The following is a 16,498-nucleotide window of genomic DNA, read 5'->3' as shown; positions in this document are numbered from 1 at the left end:
TGGATTCTTTTTCGTTGTGTATATAAATGATAACTACTGTAATCAAGTAAATAATAATAGCTGGAACAAAGGACAAACTTCAATAATTTCGTTTCCAAATGTTTGGCTTGAGTGTGACGGTGTGAATATGACCAATGGCTACTTGTGATTATTATAAAATGTGTGAAAGCTTAACAATTCCTAGCCGTTGATGTTATATTGTTTTTTTTTGCAATTTAGATTTTCAAAAACAATGTTAGAAAATCTTAACCAATGTATTATTATTTACCCATCTCGAATTCTCGATATATGAAATCATAGTTCTAACTAAGTATGTATGTAATTACCGTTAATCTTTCGCTGTTATCCCTTGTGGGCTTAATTTAAGACGCAAGTACTGTTTATAGACGTTGATAAATCTGCGGTGAAGTTTGATTTATAAAACTAAAAGCACGACGTTACCAAGAGGTGTGAAAAGACAAAAGTATCCTTAAATAGAATTCATCCTGAAATAATAACAAGTGGACCAAAAGAGAAATAAAGAAGGTCAAATATGGTAAACGACACGCGTCAATGAATGATTATAAAAATTAAATGATTCTGATTTATATATAAAAAAATAATATTTCGAAAATCGCTCATAAAGAATTTATACAAATCCAAGCAAAGGATCAATGGTGGTGGAAGAAGCTTGCTTGTGAGTTGTGAGATATATATCCAGCGACGGTGAGTGAAGCACTGAACCATTAGAGTGATTAGTGAGAGAGAGAGAGAGAGAGTGACGTGTTTGTGTGTGTTTACGCTTTCTAGGCTTTTCTTCGCCGCTTCCACAGCGTGAATCGAGTTTTGTTTCCCCCAGATCTCATCTCTTCCGTGTTTGATTCACTCGAAATCTGCAGGCGAATCGGGATTCAGATCTCGTTTTCGCTTGCACTTAGGTTTTGAATCAAATCGAGATCTCCGGATCTGATTGTGTCGGTGTTCAATTTTTCTAGCAAAATTCGAGCTGAGTTTCAAATCCAAAATTAGTTCAGAGATGGAGAAACCCGAGAGCGAGAAGAAATCGCCGGTGTCTGACGTCGGTGCATGGGCTATGAATGTAGTCAGCTCCGTCGGAATCATCATGGCTAATAAACAGCTCATGTCCTCCTCTGGTTTCGGATTTGGCTTTGGTATGTCTCTCTCATTCCTGATGCTTGATCTATCTCTCCCATTTTAGCTTCACACTTCACGAATCTGATAATTTTTTAATTCCGCAGCTACAACTCTTACGGGGTTTCACTTTGCCTTCACTGCACTTGTTGGCATGGTCTCGAACGCCACAGGACTATCAGCATCTAAGCATGTTCCTCTTTGGGAGCTTCTCTGGTTCTCAATTGTAGCTAACGTCTCCATTGCTGCTATGAACTTCAGTCTTATGCTCAACTCTGTTGGCTTCTACCAAGTAATTTTCTTCTGGATTTTTGACTCTACTGTTCTTACTCGGTTTAAAGATCTTTGTTTTAATTTCCTCTGTTATTTGATTTCGTTTTTGTCATCTAGATTTCGAAATTGAGCATGATTCCGGTGGTATGTGTCTTGGAATGGATTATACATAGCAAGCATTACTGTAAAGAAGTGAAAGCTTCTGTAATGGTTGTGGTTATTGGTGTTGGGATCTGTACAGTGACTGATGTCAAAGTTAATGCCAAAGGTTTCATTTGTGCATGCACTGCCGTTTTCTCCACATCTCTGCAACAGATTGTAAGATTTGATCTCACCATCCCTTTCTTTATATTAGATCTGTTTTTGCTTCGCTTGCCTGCTTTGATCTCTTTCGTTCTTGAAACACAAAGGCTCAAACTTTTCTTGGATCTGGAGGGGAACCATTTGTCCCTTTGATCTCGATTTATGTCTAATCTGTATGTTTGGCCTCCCAGATCTGAATTCAAAAGCTAATCTGGGAGACACAGTTCTCTGGTGCTTGCTGGAATCCTGAAAAGGCATTTAGGCAATTGTTTGGCTGATAAATTTTTCACTTTATATTTTGGCAACAGTCAATAGGTTCTCTGCAGAAGAAGTACTCAGTAGGATCTTTTGAATTGCTGAGCAAAACAGCCCCAATCCAAGCCATTTCACTTCTCATCTTTGGCCCCTTTGTTGACTATGTCTTGAGCGGCAAATTCATATCTACTTACAAGATGACTTACGGTGCCATCGTAAGTAACATTCTCAACTTCTCTAAGATCTAGATGACTCAAACGTAAACACAAAATCCTTACTCTATCTCCCCGATCTTGCAGTTTTGCATTCTTCTCTCCTGTGCATTAGCTGTTTTCTGTAACATAAGCCAATATCTCTGCATCGGAAGATTCTCAGCTACATCCTTCCAAGTTCTAGGGCACATGAAAACAGTCTGCGTACTCACATTAGGATGGCTTCTCTTTGATTCCGAGATGACATTCAAGAACATAGCCGGGATGGCCATAGCAATTGTTGGAATGGTGATCTACAGTTGGGCGGTTGATATAGAGAAACAGAGAAACGCAAAGTCAACGCCACACGGCAAAAACAGTATGACAGAAGATGAGATAAAGCTACTGAAAGAAGGAGTTGAGCATATCGACTTGAAAGACGTTGAGCTCGGTGACACTAAACCGTAAAAGTGTGTGCGCTTATCAAATTACACGTCGAAACTGATTTTGAATTCTTTATACAAATATTTCCTTTGTGTGCCATTTACAGTACTTGTTCTTTCCACGTTAGATCGTGTTGGGCCTTTAGAAAGCCCTTAAACCCTTCTTTGCTTATGTACAAGACCCATCTTAAATAGTGAGTGTTCATTCTATTCAATATAGTAAGTAATACATAAACGTCAACTGAAACCATGTGAGTTTATTCATTTTTATACACTATCATATGAATTTACCGAAACAGATATTTTTTTTTGGTATTATGTGAATGATTCAATGGCATAAAATAAAAAAACTCTTAACAATGACCAGTGTTTCCAAATGTAATAAGTTTTGTGGAAACGAGCATATATGTAACTCAGGTTCATGAGTCAGGACATGTGATGTGTGTTTAAAAAAAAAAAAAACAAGAAAGTACATGTGATGTGGTTTAAAGGCTATATAAGTAATGATTAAAAACAAAAAGAGCTGCTGTAAATAATCTTTTGTAAAATACAAAGTAGTTTTTATGATTGGATTGGGGATGAAAATAATTTTATTTACTGAGATTGTTATGTAGTAAAAATAAATAAAAATGATTTACTGATGGAAAGAAAAGGACCCACAAAAATGATAAAGCAGAGCCCAAAAAAGATGCAAAATGCTACAACTAGGTACCATACTATTACTAGGCCCTCTTTTTCCTCTGCTTTATTGTCTTTATTGGTACCCTCAAAACCTATATTGACAATTCATATTAATATATATATATATATATATATATATATATATATATCTAACCAGTATTATTAATCACTCTTTCTATTCCTTTTAATCCCTTCTATTGCCAAAATTATGATCAATTATTTAAGAGAAAATTAGAAAATTTTGGTCACTAATCTTCATATATTTCTTTAATTTTTTTGTGCAACTTCCAAAGCCAAAGTAATCACAACAATCATGTTGTTCTTGATAAGTATTATAGCATTTAATATTTAATTTTCAATGGTCTCTTGACATAATAGCAGTAGATGATTTTGGACGTGTTTTTTTAGACCAAAACCCAAAAAAGCAAATACTATAAATTTTGACTTTTACATGTTCCTTAACCCTCTTTTATTAGTAGTAAACGTCCTTCACGTGCCTCATGGAATCAACCTTTTTAAGGGTTTAGTTTAGATGTCTAATTAGTAGTAATGACCGACTTAAGCACATTGGTTAAACCTTATTATTTTTCCCAAAATAAGGTACCAATTATATTTCCAAAACTCATATAAACTTTTCTTTTCTTTCTTTTGCTATTTCGAAAAGTGTGAATACCGAAGAGGTTTTACATTATTAACAGACTTCTTTTTTCCTTTTTCTCTTTTACTTTTCCTTTCTTTTTTTTTTTCTTTTTTTTTTTTTAGTTTTTTGGTTGTTGCTTGAGCTTTTTTTGTGTGTGTATTGTGGTGTTTTGTTTTTTCTTTTCTCTTTCTTTGGGGTAAGTCACATTCTTGATTAAAATAGAAATGCTTTTCTCTTCGTAAGGGATCATCTTTTCATGCCGATTGCATCAGTGCAGATTTCCTTTTTTACTCTTCTCTTCTCAAATTTTCCCATTTTTTTTGTTTTCTTAATCTCTCTCACTCCTCTGAAATTCTAAATTTATCAACTTTGTCTTTCTTTCCCAAAGCTTTAATCTTTTTCACCCTTCTTTTCTTTTTTCCCTCTGGATCGTATCAGTGAGGTTGAGAAGAGGGTAGATTGTGATAAAAATTTGGAGCAAACCCCAGATGATTACGTCTTTTACCTGAGAAAAACCCAAAACTCACAAGTAAAAAAAACAACTCTCAGTGATTTTTCTTGACGAACAGAGACACCTAATGGGCTCAGAGCAGCATAGATTTCCTCAGCAGGAACAGGTTTCTGTTCATTTCTCTCTTATGTTCTTTTTGAATTCGTGTTTGTTGAGGTTTTAGCTCACTCTGTCTCTAATTTAAGTTGTTCAGATTTTAAAGCTTTCGTTTTGGGAAAGTTCCTTTTTTTTCCCTCTTGCTACTTAGATCTGACTATCCAACTCTGTTCACACTGATCTGCTTTTTGTTTTTTCACTTGATGAAGCAAGCAATGTTCTTTAGGGTTTTATGTTGAGTCTCCCCTCTGATCATTCTGTTGTGAAAACCCCTGTGTTACTAGGATTGTTTTTGCAACAAGTGGTAATTGAGAAATTGATTGAAGTTTCTCGTTCAATTAGATTTTTAATAATCCAAGCTTTTAGGGCTTGTGATCTAGATTCGATGCGTGTAAGCTTGTAAGATTATGGTTTTTCTGAGAGAGTATCCTTAAGATCCATAATCATTTCATGGTTTTGTAGAAACACTTGATTCACTATATGGCAATTATCTTCTTACTTTCCAGATCTCTTTTACATGTGTTTACTCCAATTAAGCTCATTGACCTTATGTGTGTGCGTGTGTGTCCTTTTACAGAGGAAAAGGTGGGGAGGCTGTTTAGGAGTGTTCTCTTGCTTCAAGTCACAAAAAGGCGGTAAACGAATTGTGCCTGCATCTCGCATTCCAGAAGGCGGTAATGTCTCAGCCTCACAACCTAATGGGGCTCATCAAGCTGGTGTCTTGAATAATCAAGCTACGGGAGGAATTAATCTATCACTTCTGGCTCCACCATCCTCTCCTGCTTCCTTCACCAATTCTGCTCTTCCTTCAACCGCTCAGTCACCAAACTGTTACTTATCGCTGGCTGCTAACTCACCTGGAGGTCCTTCATCAAGTATGTATGCCACTGGACCATATGCTCATGAAACCCAGTTGGTCTCCCCCCCTGTTTTCTCTACATTCACCACCGAGCCATCAACCGCTCCTTTCACACCTCCTCCAGAGCTTGCACGTCTGACTGCTCCTTCTTCACCTGATGTGCCTTACGCCCGTTTCTTGACGTCCTCCATGGATCTCAAGAACTCTGGTAAAGGCCATTACAATGTTTCAAGTGATCTCCAAGCTACATATTCTCTTTATCCCGGAAGTCCAGCCAGCGCTCTTAGATCACCAATCTCTCGGGCTTCGGGAGATGGGTTATTGTCGCCTCAAAATGGTAAGTGCTCAAGGAGTGATTCTGGCAACACCTTTGGGTATGACACAAATGGTGTCTCAACGCCTTTGCAGGAGTCAAACTTTTTCTGTCCTGCAACTTTTGCCAAGTTTTACCTGGATCACGACCCTTCGGTTCCTCAAAACGGTGGAAGATTAAGCGTGTCGAAGGATTCAGATGTGTATCCTACAAATGGATATGGAAACGGGAACCAGAATAGGCAGAACAGAAGTCCCAAGCAAGACATGGAGGAGTTGGAAGCTTACAGAGCTTCTTTTGGGTTTAGTGCAGATGAAATCATCACAACTAGTCAGTATGTAGAGATCACTGATGTGATGGATGATTCTTTTAGCAAATCGACATACTCTCCAAGCGATGGACAAAAGCTGCTGAGAAGAGAAGTAAATTTGCTGAGTCAAACAAGCCCCAAATCAGAAGCTGATCTTGATTCACAAGCTGTAGACTTCCATTCACCGAAGGCATCCAATGGCTACAAAGGTGAGTACTGTCGCATTAAATCTTTAATCACCCTTGCAGAGAAAATACCAATGAGTTAAACTTTTCATTGTGTGCTAATGCGTGTGTCATATTGTGTGGCTCAGAGCACAAACAAAGAAACAAGCGCATCCACGCGGATGAAGAGGCTCTATTATCTCGAGTGGGTTCAGTAAAAGGAAACAGAAGCTATCCCATATCGAGCTCAGATGCAGAGATAGAATACCGAAGAGGAAGAAGCTTAAGAGAAGGGAGAGAGAACAGACACAGGATAGGCTGATCAAAGACAAGAAGAACAAAGCCAGCTCTGTTGTTAAAAAGGTCCTTCTAAGTTCTGAAATGTGATCTTGTGATGTTAACTCTTGAGATAAGAAATCTAGTTTTTTTGTTTTTCTAAGTATATATAGATATATATATAAAATATTACAGATGGTTTTTAAGTAGAATGAAAATGAATGAATGATGTTATATATAAGAGAGAGCAGCAAGGGTGAGAAAGTGAATGCTTTTTTTTAGTTTGACATGGCTTTTTTGTAAAGACCCAATCTTTTATCTAATTGCACCAATCTGTTTGTGCTTCTTTGTTAGTCTCTTCTTATCTTTTCAATTACTGTGTTGTTAACAACTTAAAGATGTTACAGACTCGAACTTGTTAATATAATTATCTTAAGGCTAAGATAGTTCGCGATTTCTATATGAAGTATGAACACTAAAGTTTTATATTATGTTTTATGTTACGGTTCGTAATAGTATTATTAGATTTGTGGAACATTGACATGTTCTAGAAATGATAAACGTTTAGAACACAAAAAAAAAAACAAGTAGTCTAATTATGATGATGATGAGGATGATGAGTTTCTAGTTTTCTAGAATGTTGCTGGACCGGGTCAATATTATTGGGCCAGATTATATATTAGATTGTCTACGTTGCGTTTCATCTTGTTTAAAAGAATCAATCGTATCGACTAATTCTTTAATTAAGGAAACATTGCCTTAAAATCTTAAATGATACTGTAATAGGGATATGCGACCGTTTTTGACCGTTAACCCCTAATTAGCAGTCTTAAAACACAAAGTTAATTATAGAAAGAAAGAACTAAAGAGCACTTTAAGTTTTGCGAAAATCAAAGACTTTTGCAATTTCAGGCACTACATTTTAGTTTTTGTATCAAATTTTCAATAGTAGAAATAAATTTTTTTAATAATATAGCCAATAGTACAAATATTTGCACATAAAATTCTTTTACACTTTCACGGAAAACTTTTACCTAATATTTGTATCAGTAAAAAACTATAAGAAGAAGTAGAAATCAAACTTTTATAAATAAATAAATAAACAAATATTGGCAACTGTTGTCTTCCATTCTATGTGCAAATAAGAGAGTGCCTCGGTTTGGTGAAGATTGAATCATTTTTCAATCAATCGTTATCTTCCACGTAAGTCAACACAAAATGTATTTATCTTCTTCTTCTTCTTCTTCTTCTTCTTCTTCTTCTTCTTCTTCTTGTTTCTTAAGAAAAAGAGAGATAAGAGAGAAGACAAAAATAAAAAAGGAAGTGAAGGTTCCAAGCGCCCACCGATATAAAATCTCAGTGTCGTGACCAATGCTGCAAGTAGCAAAAACAGGTGGCCGGTCTTCATATTTTTATTGTTTCTCTTTGGCCTTTCCTTACTTAGTCCAATTAAAAAGGAAGAAAAAAGCGTGTTTTAAACAAACAACATGCATGGTGGATTGGTGGTGGACCTCTCTATTATAAATATAACTCGTTAAACTTTGTCACAATTCATAAAATATCTAATAACAACACTAATCTCCCACGTCTGATACACAATTATCACAACTTGACACACTCCTCTCTCTCTATATATATACCATTCAAACCTTTTTCCCTAATATTCTCATCATTCACTTTCCAATTCCATAACATAAACAAACAAAAAACTACACACCTTTTTCATATATATTTCTCATGAAGAGTAACAATACTCAACCTCAATCATCTTTCAAGAAGTTCTGCCGGAAACTTTCACCGGAGAGGAAAGCCTCATCAGCCGGAGAAGGAGAGATACAACAGCATATCAGTAGCAATGCTCATGACGACAAGAACAGAGACTTAGAGGCTGTTTTTGCTTACATGGATGCAAACAGAGACGGTAGAATCTCTGCGGAGGAGCTTAAGAAGAGTTTCAGGACACTGGGTGAGCAACTCTCTGATGAAGAAGCCGAAGCTGCGGTCAAACTATCTGATTCAGACGGAGATGGGATGTTGGATTTCGAGGAGTTTGCTCAGCTTATCAAAAGAGACGACGAGTTTACAGAGGAAGAGAAGAAGATGGAGCTCAAGGAAGCGTTTAGAATGTATATATCAGAAGGTGAAGAGTGTATCACACCAAGAAGCTTGAAAGTTATGCTTAATAAGCTGGGAGAGTCGAAAACAACTGATGACTGCAAAGTTATGATTAGTGCTTTCGATCTCAATGCTGATGGAGTTTTAAGCTTCGATGAGTTTGCTCTTATGATGCGCTAATTAAATTAGAGCTATTTCACCTCCCAATATTGTTCTTTTTTTTTTTGTCTTTAGTTTTTTGTTCTTTAATTTGATCTTCTACTGTATATATAAAACTTTAAATGGCTTGTGTGACTCAATAAACACGATTGTTATTTGACCCTGTGTGAAACTTTGTTATACTATAGAAAGGATGTTTTATCACAGGAATGGGTCAATCTATACTACAGAGTCTATTTGAGGTTTGACGATGATTACTCTGCTGATAGTCATAATATTATTCCCTGCAGCTCACAATTCAAGACAAAAGTAGAGCTTGTTTATGAAAATTAATATATTATGATATGTTAATAACAAGATTCCAGATGAGCCTTTGTCAGATATTCATGTAACGGTAACAATGGAGGAATCTTAATAAGATCTCCCCTACCAACCAATCAATCTCTTACCCTTACCAATAGAGTTATTTTATAGTAAAAAGTTTCCAACAGGTCCATTCATATCGAGCAAGCAATATGTTAGTTAGATTTTCGAAACTATGTTATAAGTTGGGATGTTAACTCAAGATTAATTGGTTCTGAGTATATTGACTATGAAAGATGTGCTTATATTATTAGTTTAAGTAAAGTCTCATCTGATTCATCTAGGATTTGTAACACCTTCGTATTGAATCAACACAGTTAGGATTCATAAAAGTTTGAAACATTTTGGGAAAATACATGGTATGAATGAAGCTTTCAACAAAAATGGAATTTGATTCATTGGAGTCTTCATTGTGTGCCAACAACTTCTCTGAGCTTAAAGGAAAACAAAAACAATAGAGAGATCAATCAAGAACCAAATAAGAAACACAAGTCCCATACTTGTCATTGATTGATATGAAGTCCCATACTTGTCATTGATAGATAGATATGATACGTGAGACAAAAAAAAAAACAAATGGCAGTAGTATTTTATATTTACCCATTCTTGATACAACTACCTATAATTCAAGAGAAAGAAGAAAAAGCGTGTTTAAAACATGTGGGGATATGAGAGACCCTGTAACTGATATACTAATATTTCCTTCTCCTAGCTACTAGCTAGATCTTAATAATACAACGACTTCTTCTAGATCTGAAAGGCTATTTTTATATTTGTTTTTTTTCTTTTAGACTTAGATCTGAATCTCCCCACGTTTGATTCGTTTCGATTTCTATTTCTTTATGACTATTCTTGACTTGGAAACACAACTATATATAGAGAGAAACACTTTATACCATTTCTCATTCAAACTCATACATACAATCAAGAAGAAAGAACCATACTTGTTGTATATACATACAATACCTGCCAACTCTTTTTCTGCTCTTTTCATAATGAAGAATATTCAACGTCAGCTATCTGCATCTTTCATGAAATTCTTAGACGACAAGAACAGAGACTTAGAGGCTGTTTTTGCTTACATGGATGCAAACAGAGATGGTAGAATCTCTGCGGAGGAGCTTAAGAAGAGTTTCAGGACATTGGGTGAGCCTATGTCTGATGAAGAAGCCGAGGCTGCCGTTAAACTCTCTGATATTGACGGAGATGGGATGTTGGATCTTCATGAGTTTGCTCAGCTTATCAGAGGTAATGATGAATTCACAGAAGAAGAGAAGAAGAGGAAGATAATGGAAGCTTTTAGAATGTACATTGCTGAAGGGGAAGATTGCATTACCCCTGGAAGCTTGAAGATGATGCTAATGAAGCTAGGTGAGTCCAGAACCACTGATGACTGCAGAGTTATGATTCAAGCATTTGATCTCAATGCTGATGGAGTTTTGAGCTTTGATGAGTTTGCCCTCATGATGCTCTAAGCATTCTTGTTTCGTCTTACATAGTTTTTGTTTGATTGCTGTGTAAATAAGAGCCTTTGCAAGCAATATCCAAAAACTTTTGTTTTATATTATCCAAAAATCAAAGTTCGTTATAAAAAAAATGCATCTCGTTTCAGTTTCAATGTACATGAATCATTGAATCCTATTTCGTTGTGTTTCTATTTGGTGTTACACAGAAAATTACATGTCAAAGCATCATACAAGGGATTCTCAAAAAGACAAAAAAAAACAAAAAAAAAGCATCATATAAAGAAAAAAAACAGAATACCAGCTGCTCTGTTCTGTGATTGGATTTTAATTTTTGATGCTCAGCTCGTGGGATGTTGAACAAGCTTATCCAAGACCTTCCAATATCTCAGACAAGAAGGGTCTGTGTGAATCGCCCTAGTCACCCATTTCTCAGGGCTTTGGTAGACTTCAATCCCTGAAGCGGTTTCAGGTCTGTCTTCTGATTGTCTTGCAAGTATATGCATCTGGAAGTAAAGCTCTGCAGGTCTCATTTCTGTCCAAAATTTTTGAAACATTTTCAGTTGGGCGCAACGTTGTGGTGGAAAAAGAATGATAAAGATTAGAACATTTGCAGTCTAACCTGGTGGCCAGCAGAACCATTCAAGACGAAGATTCTTCTCCCATTTCTCTTTAGAGCCAAGACTCCCATGTGCTTGAGCTAATAATGTATACACGATAGGCAAAGGAATCAACAAACTTGCTTGAACTTTGCTAAGACTTTTTACAGCCAGTGAGAGGAATTGTGAGTCATTAGACTGTCTAGCCAGTTCCATGCAGACAGCACCATGGCAGAGAAGTAGACAGCTCTCTGAATTTAACAACGAACAAGCTTGTGCAAGGAATTCCTCTGCTGACAAAAAGTCTTTTTTCCTGATAGAATCTAATCCACGAGCGAAGCTGTATACACCCATCCATTCTTTCCATGAATTCTTCTTCTGGCTCGAGCATTCTTGTAGGCTCATTTCTAAGAAGTTTGCATCAGGTTCCAGAACATACTGAGATTCTATGAGTTTCAGGCAAATCCAACCAATATTTGAGTCAGTCTTTAGCTCCAAACACGCTCTGTATTCCTCTTGAATGTTTCTCGTACTCCCTTTTGCTGCATAAGCACGGCAAAGTTGCAAATGTCCTAGAAATAGGTAGCTACTTGGAAGCGAAAGGGAAGATGCCTTTCGAGCATTGGCAATGGACTCTGCTATATTTCCCTTCTGCAAACTGATCTCAGAAGCACAAAGCAGAAGCTGGAACTTTTGATATTCGCCTTCCTTAGAACAAGTCTCATCAGAGAGTGCCACAGAGATTAGACGCTCAATAGCACTACAAAGTTGGCCAGGAAATCTCTGCTCACGTGCCTTCTGCACGAGATTCAGAATAAGCAAGTATCTTACACCGCTGTTCCAAGGTTCTTGATGCAAGAATCTGCGAATTGGAAAACAATCATTAAATAGTTATAGTGAAAATATATTTCGTACATATACGTTCTGTAACAGGTATCAAAAACTGAGTTGTAGATGACAAAAGGACCAGACACCACTTTTGAGAGTTGATCAATTCATACTTTGAAAATGCTAAAATGATGTAGAAAAATTCTCGAATACCTTTGCAGTTCCCCAACAACAACAGGAGCATTCAGACGCTGACAATGGCATGTCGGAAATGAGAACCTTGGAGCTGTATTGCCAATTACATTGCAAGCAACCGATCCTCCTCCAAGGACCTCCAATGCGGACTTCAGACCTTCCGTATTTACACAGTCAGAGACATTTATGATACAACATCTACTCGCAGTACAGACATCTTTCATTCCTTCATCGGCTAACAAAATATATCCAAGCAGGTTCCTAAATCCAACAAATTACATTTCCGAGTTATGATTACAATACCAACATATTTTTTACACAATTAAAACCTAGCGCGCTTGATTAGCGTTTATGTAACCTCTAGCACTGATCAAAACCCACCTTATCAAATTACTATGAGGATACATGTGAATAGCTTTTCTGAGGTGGGCAATCCCCTTCTCAAATCCAAGGAAATCTCCTGCTCCTGTTTTTAGCTGCAATATCCGGAGTTTAAACAAATACAGCATTCCAAAATGAATGGGTCGACATGATAACCGAGATCAAAAGGCTCACCAATTTGCTGAGTGCTATCAAGTAGTGCATTGCAACTATTTCTTCTTGTGATGTAATATAGCTACGAGTGCTTGCAACAATCGACAGAAGTCTATCACTCTGATCAAGAGAATGGATGGCAGATACTATAAAGCTGATTTTTGAACTCTGGAAGAAATCCTTTGGCATTTTCTGGATGCTGGTTATAGCAGAATCTACCCCAGATATGCAATAAAGCAGACTACAAATGAAACTGATTGGGGAGGCTATTAAAGGCTTTTCCATGGTAGAAATCCTACTAGCCAGATCTCGAATTACTGAGAGAGCTGAATCATTCTCACCAATCTTCCACAGAGAGAAAGCATATATTTGCAAACTTCCGGCATCAAGCAAACCTTTAGGAAAATTTGATTAGATAATAAACTTATTAACGTTTGACTAAAATTTGCATGAAACCCCAGTCTTCAAACTTGGGGATGACCAGTCTAAGTACAAACCTTTTGACTTCAGATTTTCGCATTCCATAACAGATTCTTTGAATCGTCCTGCCTACAAAAATACTTTAATTGAGTACAATATTTGCATTTATATTTGATTATTGAATTAAATCCAATCTCAAAATTGCTTTTAAAAGACATATTAACGGCAAGAAGGGTGGGCCTCTCACCTTGCTGAGTGACCTGACCAAATTCATAGATACTTTTCCAGCATAAAATTTCACTGAATTGTCGGGGTAAATGCGCATTGCAGCTAGTGCTAGCCTATATGAAGCAATGGCAGTGTGATAATTATGCCTTGCCTCACAAACTAACCCATGTAGATTATGGGACTCAGGGTAATAAGGGGTGCGCTGCACTGCCTGCTCAATGCAAGCAAATATCTGCAGCACAGTTTCAAGAGCGGGAGTTACTTAACTCACTTGGATTTTTTTTTTTTGAAGTCCTGTGTAGATCATAGATATTAGAATTACATATGTGTTTATACCTGCGGAGATGATATATTTTCCTGCAGCAAAGCAAGCCATGCCAGACCAACTTGGAACTCTGCAAGCTGGACAGAATGATACCACGCCTCAATTAAAACCATCAGACTTACGCGTAAGTAAACCACAATTAAAGCAGAACTTACAGGTGATATCTGAGCAGCTCGTAAACAACTTTCAAAAGCCTCATCTGATGTTGACTCCCTGAGGCGTGAATTAGTCTATGGGGACCAAATTGTAGTTTGAAAACATGAGAACTATCTTTTCACATAAAAAGAATCTACCTCGCATAAGTATCAGCTGAGCCAGCCCAAGGTAGCGCAAGTGTAGGATCAATGCTTCTAGCACAATCAAAAGCCTGCTTTGCGAATTTCATTTCATTCGATTCCCTGAAGATCTGTTTAATGCAACCAAAATTACAAGCAAAAGAGGGAAACTATAACTTAAATTATTCACATAGGTGAAGCAAGAATGCAACCCCTGATAAAGCTAGGACATCCAATACAAAGCCAGAAAGACAAAAATGTTGTATACAATACCTGGCCCATAAAAGCCCAAGCAACGGCTAAAGATACATCCAAATGCAATGCCCGGATTAAAGCATGTAGTTTCAACGCACAATTATTAGACATACAACCCAAAGCAACCCAGAACTCTGAGTTTTCGCATTCCAGCAATAATGCTCCCAGAGCCATCTTTTCTGGTAACTTCCTGATAGAATAGTAGACTATTACAGGGGAGCGCATCAAAAACTAAGAAAATGTCAAATAAAGTTGCAGTATAATCTTACCAAGAACTTGAAGTTTCAGAGTCATCACTCAAACTTGAAACAAGATCACAGGTTATGGCTATGTCAGTATAAATGTTAGCTTGCCAAGGGGCTAAGTGTAGAGCTCGCTGGTAAGAAGCTTTGGCTGACAATGCAGCTGAGTAACAAATGCTTTTCCAAGAAAGGATTGAATCACTAAATGTCTTCAACGTGAATTCTGAGTTTTGAGTTCCACCAGACCATGGAAAACATCTTGCATATGTAAGCTGCTCAAGAATTAAATATTAGATCGCCAGATAATGAGCAAGCTTTACACTTCAAAATACAAGGACAGACTAAAGTACCTGAATATCCCCATACAATTTCCATATACAAGACATGTTGCTGGACAGTTCACTGCTTTCTTTGGAAGCTTTACGGGCATCCTATAGTAAATTTACATTAATCGCTCTCTCATATAGGTAACTGAAATATAGATGAAAGCAGGACATATCACAAGATTTTAGTGTTATTAACCTCCAACAATGAAGCTGCCCACCCAAATGCGCCCAAATTTATGCATTCCTTTGACCAACTAAGCAATCCAGAAGCAAGACCATAAAGCACAGAAATATTCTGAGGCGAAATCTTCAACGCTTGCTCAAATAGCTCCACACCCTATACAAATACTATATATGAGACTTTTGGAGGCATAAAGACAAACTTTCCAAAGAGGTAATATGGAACAGACGTGGTTACAAAGGATTTACCTTTCTATATGAACCAAGCATCAAAAAGATATTTGCACTCTCTACTAATGTGAAAATTTTGGTCTCATCTAATTCAATGGCGCGGCCATACGCCTGTTGTATCATTGAGAAATAAGGCCACAATGGAAATAAACAAAAACTCAAACCACTTCAAGAAACAGGGAAAGTACAAAAAGGGAACAATGTCTTTTTACCTTGATAGCAGCAGTAAACATTCCAAGTCGCTGGTAAGCCAGGCCTAGAGCCTGCAATAACAGAGAAAAACAAGATTCTCGTCAAATTCCGTAACATAATTAAGAAAATGTAACGAAACGGGTGATAACTGGAGGAAGAAGAGAAAAGGCAATTACTTCCCACAAGTCAGACATGGTAGGATAACCTCTAATTGCATGTTGAAGGCTCTGAACAGCTTCAGACCACTTCTTCTGATGAAGCTGTAATAGAATTCCATGGCCATAGATAATAAGCAATCAAGGTAATAAAAGAAAAAGCAGAAACAGAGGAGGCCAATTGAAGCAAAACCTGAATGTAACCCAATCTACAAAATGCCCAGAAAGCCTTAGGAGACTTCTCAGAAGCGTCACGGCAAACAGCAATCTCCAAGATTTCCTTGCCTTGTCTGTCAAACAAATCGCACAAAGCTTCTCCGGAATCAGAGTCATTAGGGTTTATCAACACTGCTCTCTGGTAACACTTAGCAGCTCGATTGAGATCAAGCGTCACACGCGAGTAGTAATGCCCTAAATACTTGAACGCCGCTGCATTATTCGGGTTCAGTTTCGCCGACAACACAAAGTGCTCCGCCGCTTTCTCGGATTCTCCACCATTATCCCACAGATATAACCCCTGAAATCAAATCAAAACTCCAATATTTCTTACAGATAACAAGAATCCCTTAAGTAAAGGAACTAAATTCATCATCGGAAAACAAATTACGAGTTGGAATTGTAGAGAAGAATCATCTGGGTTCGCTTCCACAGACATCTTAAGTTGCTCCAATTCCATCCCAATTCAGAACGAAAGATCGAAGATTTTGAAAGCAGGAAAGAATAATATTTTCAATCTGAAGTGAAAAGAAGTAAGAACAAACTGATTCAACATGTGAATCTCTTCCTTCTTGTTTACTCTATCTCTCTCTCTCTCTCAAATCAACAATTCAAAACCCTAACTTTACCTCTCACCGGAAAACGAATCACGGCGTCCGGCACAAATACAAAACCAAGCTAGCAATTTTAAATTAGACCCTTGTTGTATTTCCAAAATCAAAATTACATCCTGTATTTTCTTTATTGCTTA

The 16,498-nt window shown here is 37.1% G+C and overlaps 5 protein-coding genes across 5 annotated transcripts; 4 read left to right on the top strand and 1 right to left on the bottom strand.

Annotated features, from left to right (window-relative positions):
- Nucleotides 1-629: 629 nt before the first annotated feature.
- Nucleotides 630-2,843, top strand: LOC17894221 (UDP-rhamnose/UDP-galactose transporter 1). Its single transcript, XM_006302419.2, has 5 exons — nucleotides 630-1,151; nucleotides 1,239-1,423; nucleotides 1,522-1,722; nucleotides 2,016-2,177; nucleotides 2,262-2,843. The coding sequence occupies exons 1-5, from the start codon at nucleotides 1,016-1,018 to the stop codon at nucleotides 2,619-2,621; spliced, it is 1,044 nt and encodes a 347-aa protein (XP_006302481.1). The 5' UTR covers nucleotides 630-1,015; the 3' UTR covers nucleotides 2,622-2,843.
- A 1,220-nt stretch (nucleotides 2,844-4,063) lies between these two features.
- On the top strand, nucleotides 4,064-6,799 carry LOC17894825 (uncharacterized protein At1g76660). Its single transcript, XM_006300421.2, has 3 exons — nucleotides 4,064-4,534; nucleotides 5,102-6,215; nucleotides 6,320-6,799. Exons 1-3 carry the CDS (start codon nucleotides 4,496-4,498, stop codon nucleotides 6,490-6,492), a joined length of 1,326 nt encoding a protein of 441 aa, XP_006300483.1. The 5' UTR covers nucleotides 4,064-4,495; the 3' UTR covers nucleotides 6,493-6,799.
- Nucleotides 6,800-8,140: 1,341 nt separating this feature from the next.
- LOC17896644 (calcium-binding protein CML38) lies at nucleotides 8,141-8,870 on the top strand. The gene has a single exon (XM_006301628.2). The coding sequence runs from the start codon at nucleotides 8,184-8,186 to the stop codon at nucleotides 8,739-8,741; it is 558 nt and encodes a 185-aa protein (XP_006301690.1). The 5' UTR covers nucleotides 8,141-8,183; the 3' UTR covers nucleotides 8,742-8,870.
- Nucleotides 8,871-10,078: 1,208 nt separating this feature from the next.
- On the top strand, nucleotides 10,079-10,558 carry LOC17896449 (calcium-binding protein CML39). The gene has a single exon (XM_006301164.1). The coding sequence runs from the start codon at nucleotides 10,079-10,081 to the stop codon at nucleotides 10,556-10,558; it is 480 nt and encodes a 159-aa protein (XP_006301226.1).
- A 68-nt stretch (nucleotides 10,559-10,626) lies between these two features.
- Nucleotides 10,627-16,394, bottom strand: LOC17895331 (tetratricopeptide repeat protein SKI3). Its single transcript, XM_023787623.1, has 19 exons — nucleotides 16,139-16,394; nucleotides 15,725-16,048; nucleotides 15,553-15,636; nucleotides 15,397-15,447; nucleotides 15,203-15,295; nucleotides 14,970-15,110; nucleotides 14,798-14,878; nucleotides 14,475-14,719; nucleotides 14,224-14,395; nucleotides 13,969-14,081; nucleotides 13,831-13,888; nucleotides 13,687-13,752; nucleotides 13,370-13,582; nucleotides 13,200-13,251; nucleotides 12,724-13,097; nucleotides 12,550-12,644; nucleotides 12,187-12,429; nucleotides 11,169-12,007; nucleotides 10,627-11,081 (listed from the first exon to the last, which is right to left on the bottom strand). The coding sequence occupies exons 1-19, from the start codon at nucleotides 16,205-16,207 to the stop codon at nucleotides 10,888-10,890; spliced, it is 3,507 nt and encodes a 1,168-aa protein (XP_023643391.1). The 5' UTR covers nucleotides 16,208-16,394; the 3' UTR covers nucleotides 10,627-10,887.
- Nucleotides 16,395-16,498: the final 104 nt, after the last annotated feature.

Source organism: Capsella rubella, unplaced genomic scaffold (genome assembly GCF_000375325.1).
Source record: "Capsella rubella cultivar Monte Gargano unplaced genomic scaffold, Caprub1_0 scaffold_2, whole genome shotgun sequence".
Taxonomy (NCBI): Eukaryota; Viridiplantae; Streptophyta; class Magnoliopsida; order Brassicales; family Brassicaceae; genus Capsella; species Capsella rubella.
The sequence above is the reverse complement of the archived record's forward strand: the minus strand, read 5'-3'. Positions and strand labels throughout refer to the sequence as shown.

Excerpts from the sequence above, each read along its gene's own strand:
- LOC17894221 (XM_006302419.2), top strand. The coding sequence starts at position 1,016 with ATGGAGAAACCCGAGAGCGAGAAGAAATCGCCGGTGTCTGACGTCGGT. Across the intron at positions 1,152-1,238 it reads TGGTTTCGGATTTGGCTTTG|CTACAACTCTTACGGGGTTT; the intron begins GTATGTCTCTCT and ends TTAATTCCGCAG. Across the intron at positions 2,178-2,261 it reads AGATGACTTACGGTGCCATC|TTTTGCATTCTTCTCTCCTG; the intron begins GTAAGTAACATT and ends CCGATCTTGCAG.
- LOC17894825 (XM_006300421.2), top strand. The coding sequence starts at position 4,496 with ATGGGCTCAGAGCAGCATAGATTTCCTCAGCAGGAACAG. Across the intron at positions 4,535-5,101 it reads GATTTCCTCAGCAGGAACAG|AGGAAAAGGTGGGGAGGCTG; the intron begins GTTTCTGTTCAT and ends GTCCTTTTACAG. Across the intron at positions 6,216-6,319 it reads GGCATCCAATGGCTACAAAG|AGCACAAACAAAGAAACAAG; the intron begins GTGAGTACTGTC and ends TGTGTGGCTCAG.
- LOC17896644 (XM_006301628.2), top strand. The coding sequence starts at position 8,184 with ATGAAGAGTAACAATACTCAACCTCAATCATCTTTCAAGAAGTTCTGC.
- LOC17896449 (XM_006301164.1), top strand. The coding sequence starts at position 10,079 with ATGAAGAATATTCAACGTCAGCTATCTGCATCTTTCATGAAATTCTTA.
- LOC17895331 (XM_023787623.1), bottom strand. The coding sequence starts at position 16,207 with ATGGAATTGGAGCAACTTAAGATGTCTGTGGAAGCGAACCCAGATGAT. Across the intron at positions 15,448-15,552 it reads CCATGTCTGACTTGTGGGAA|GCTCTAGGCCTGGCTTACCA; the intron begins GTAATTGCCTTT and ends CTGTTATTGCAG. Across the intron at positions 13,252-13,369 it reads TGGTCAGGTCACTCAGCAAG|GCAGGACGATTCAAAGAATC; the intron begins GTGAGAGGCCCA and ends GTATTTTTGTAG.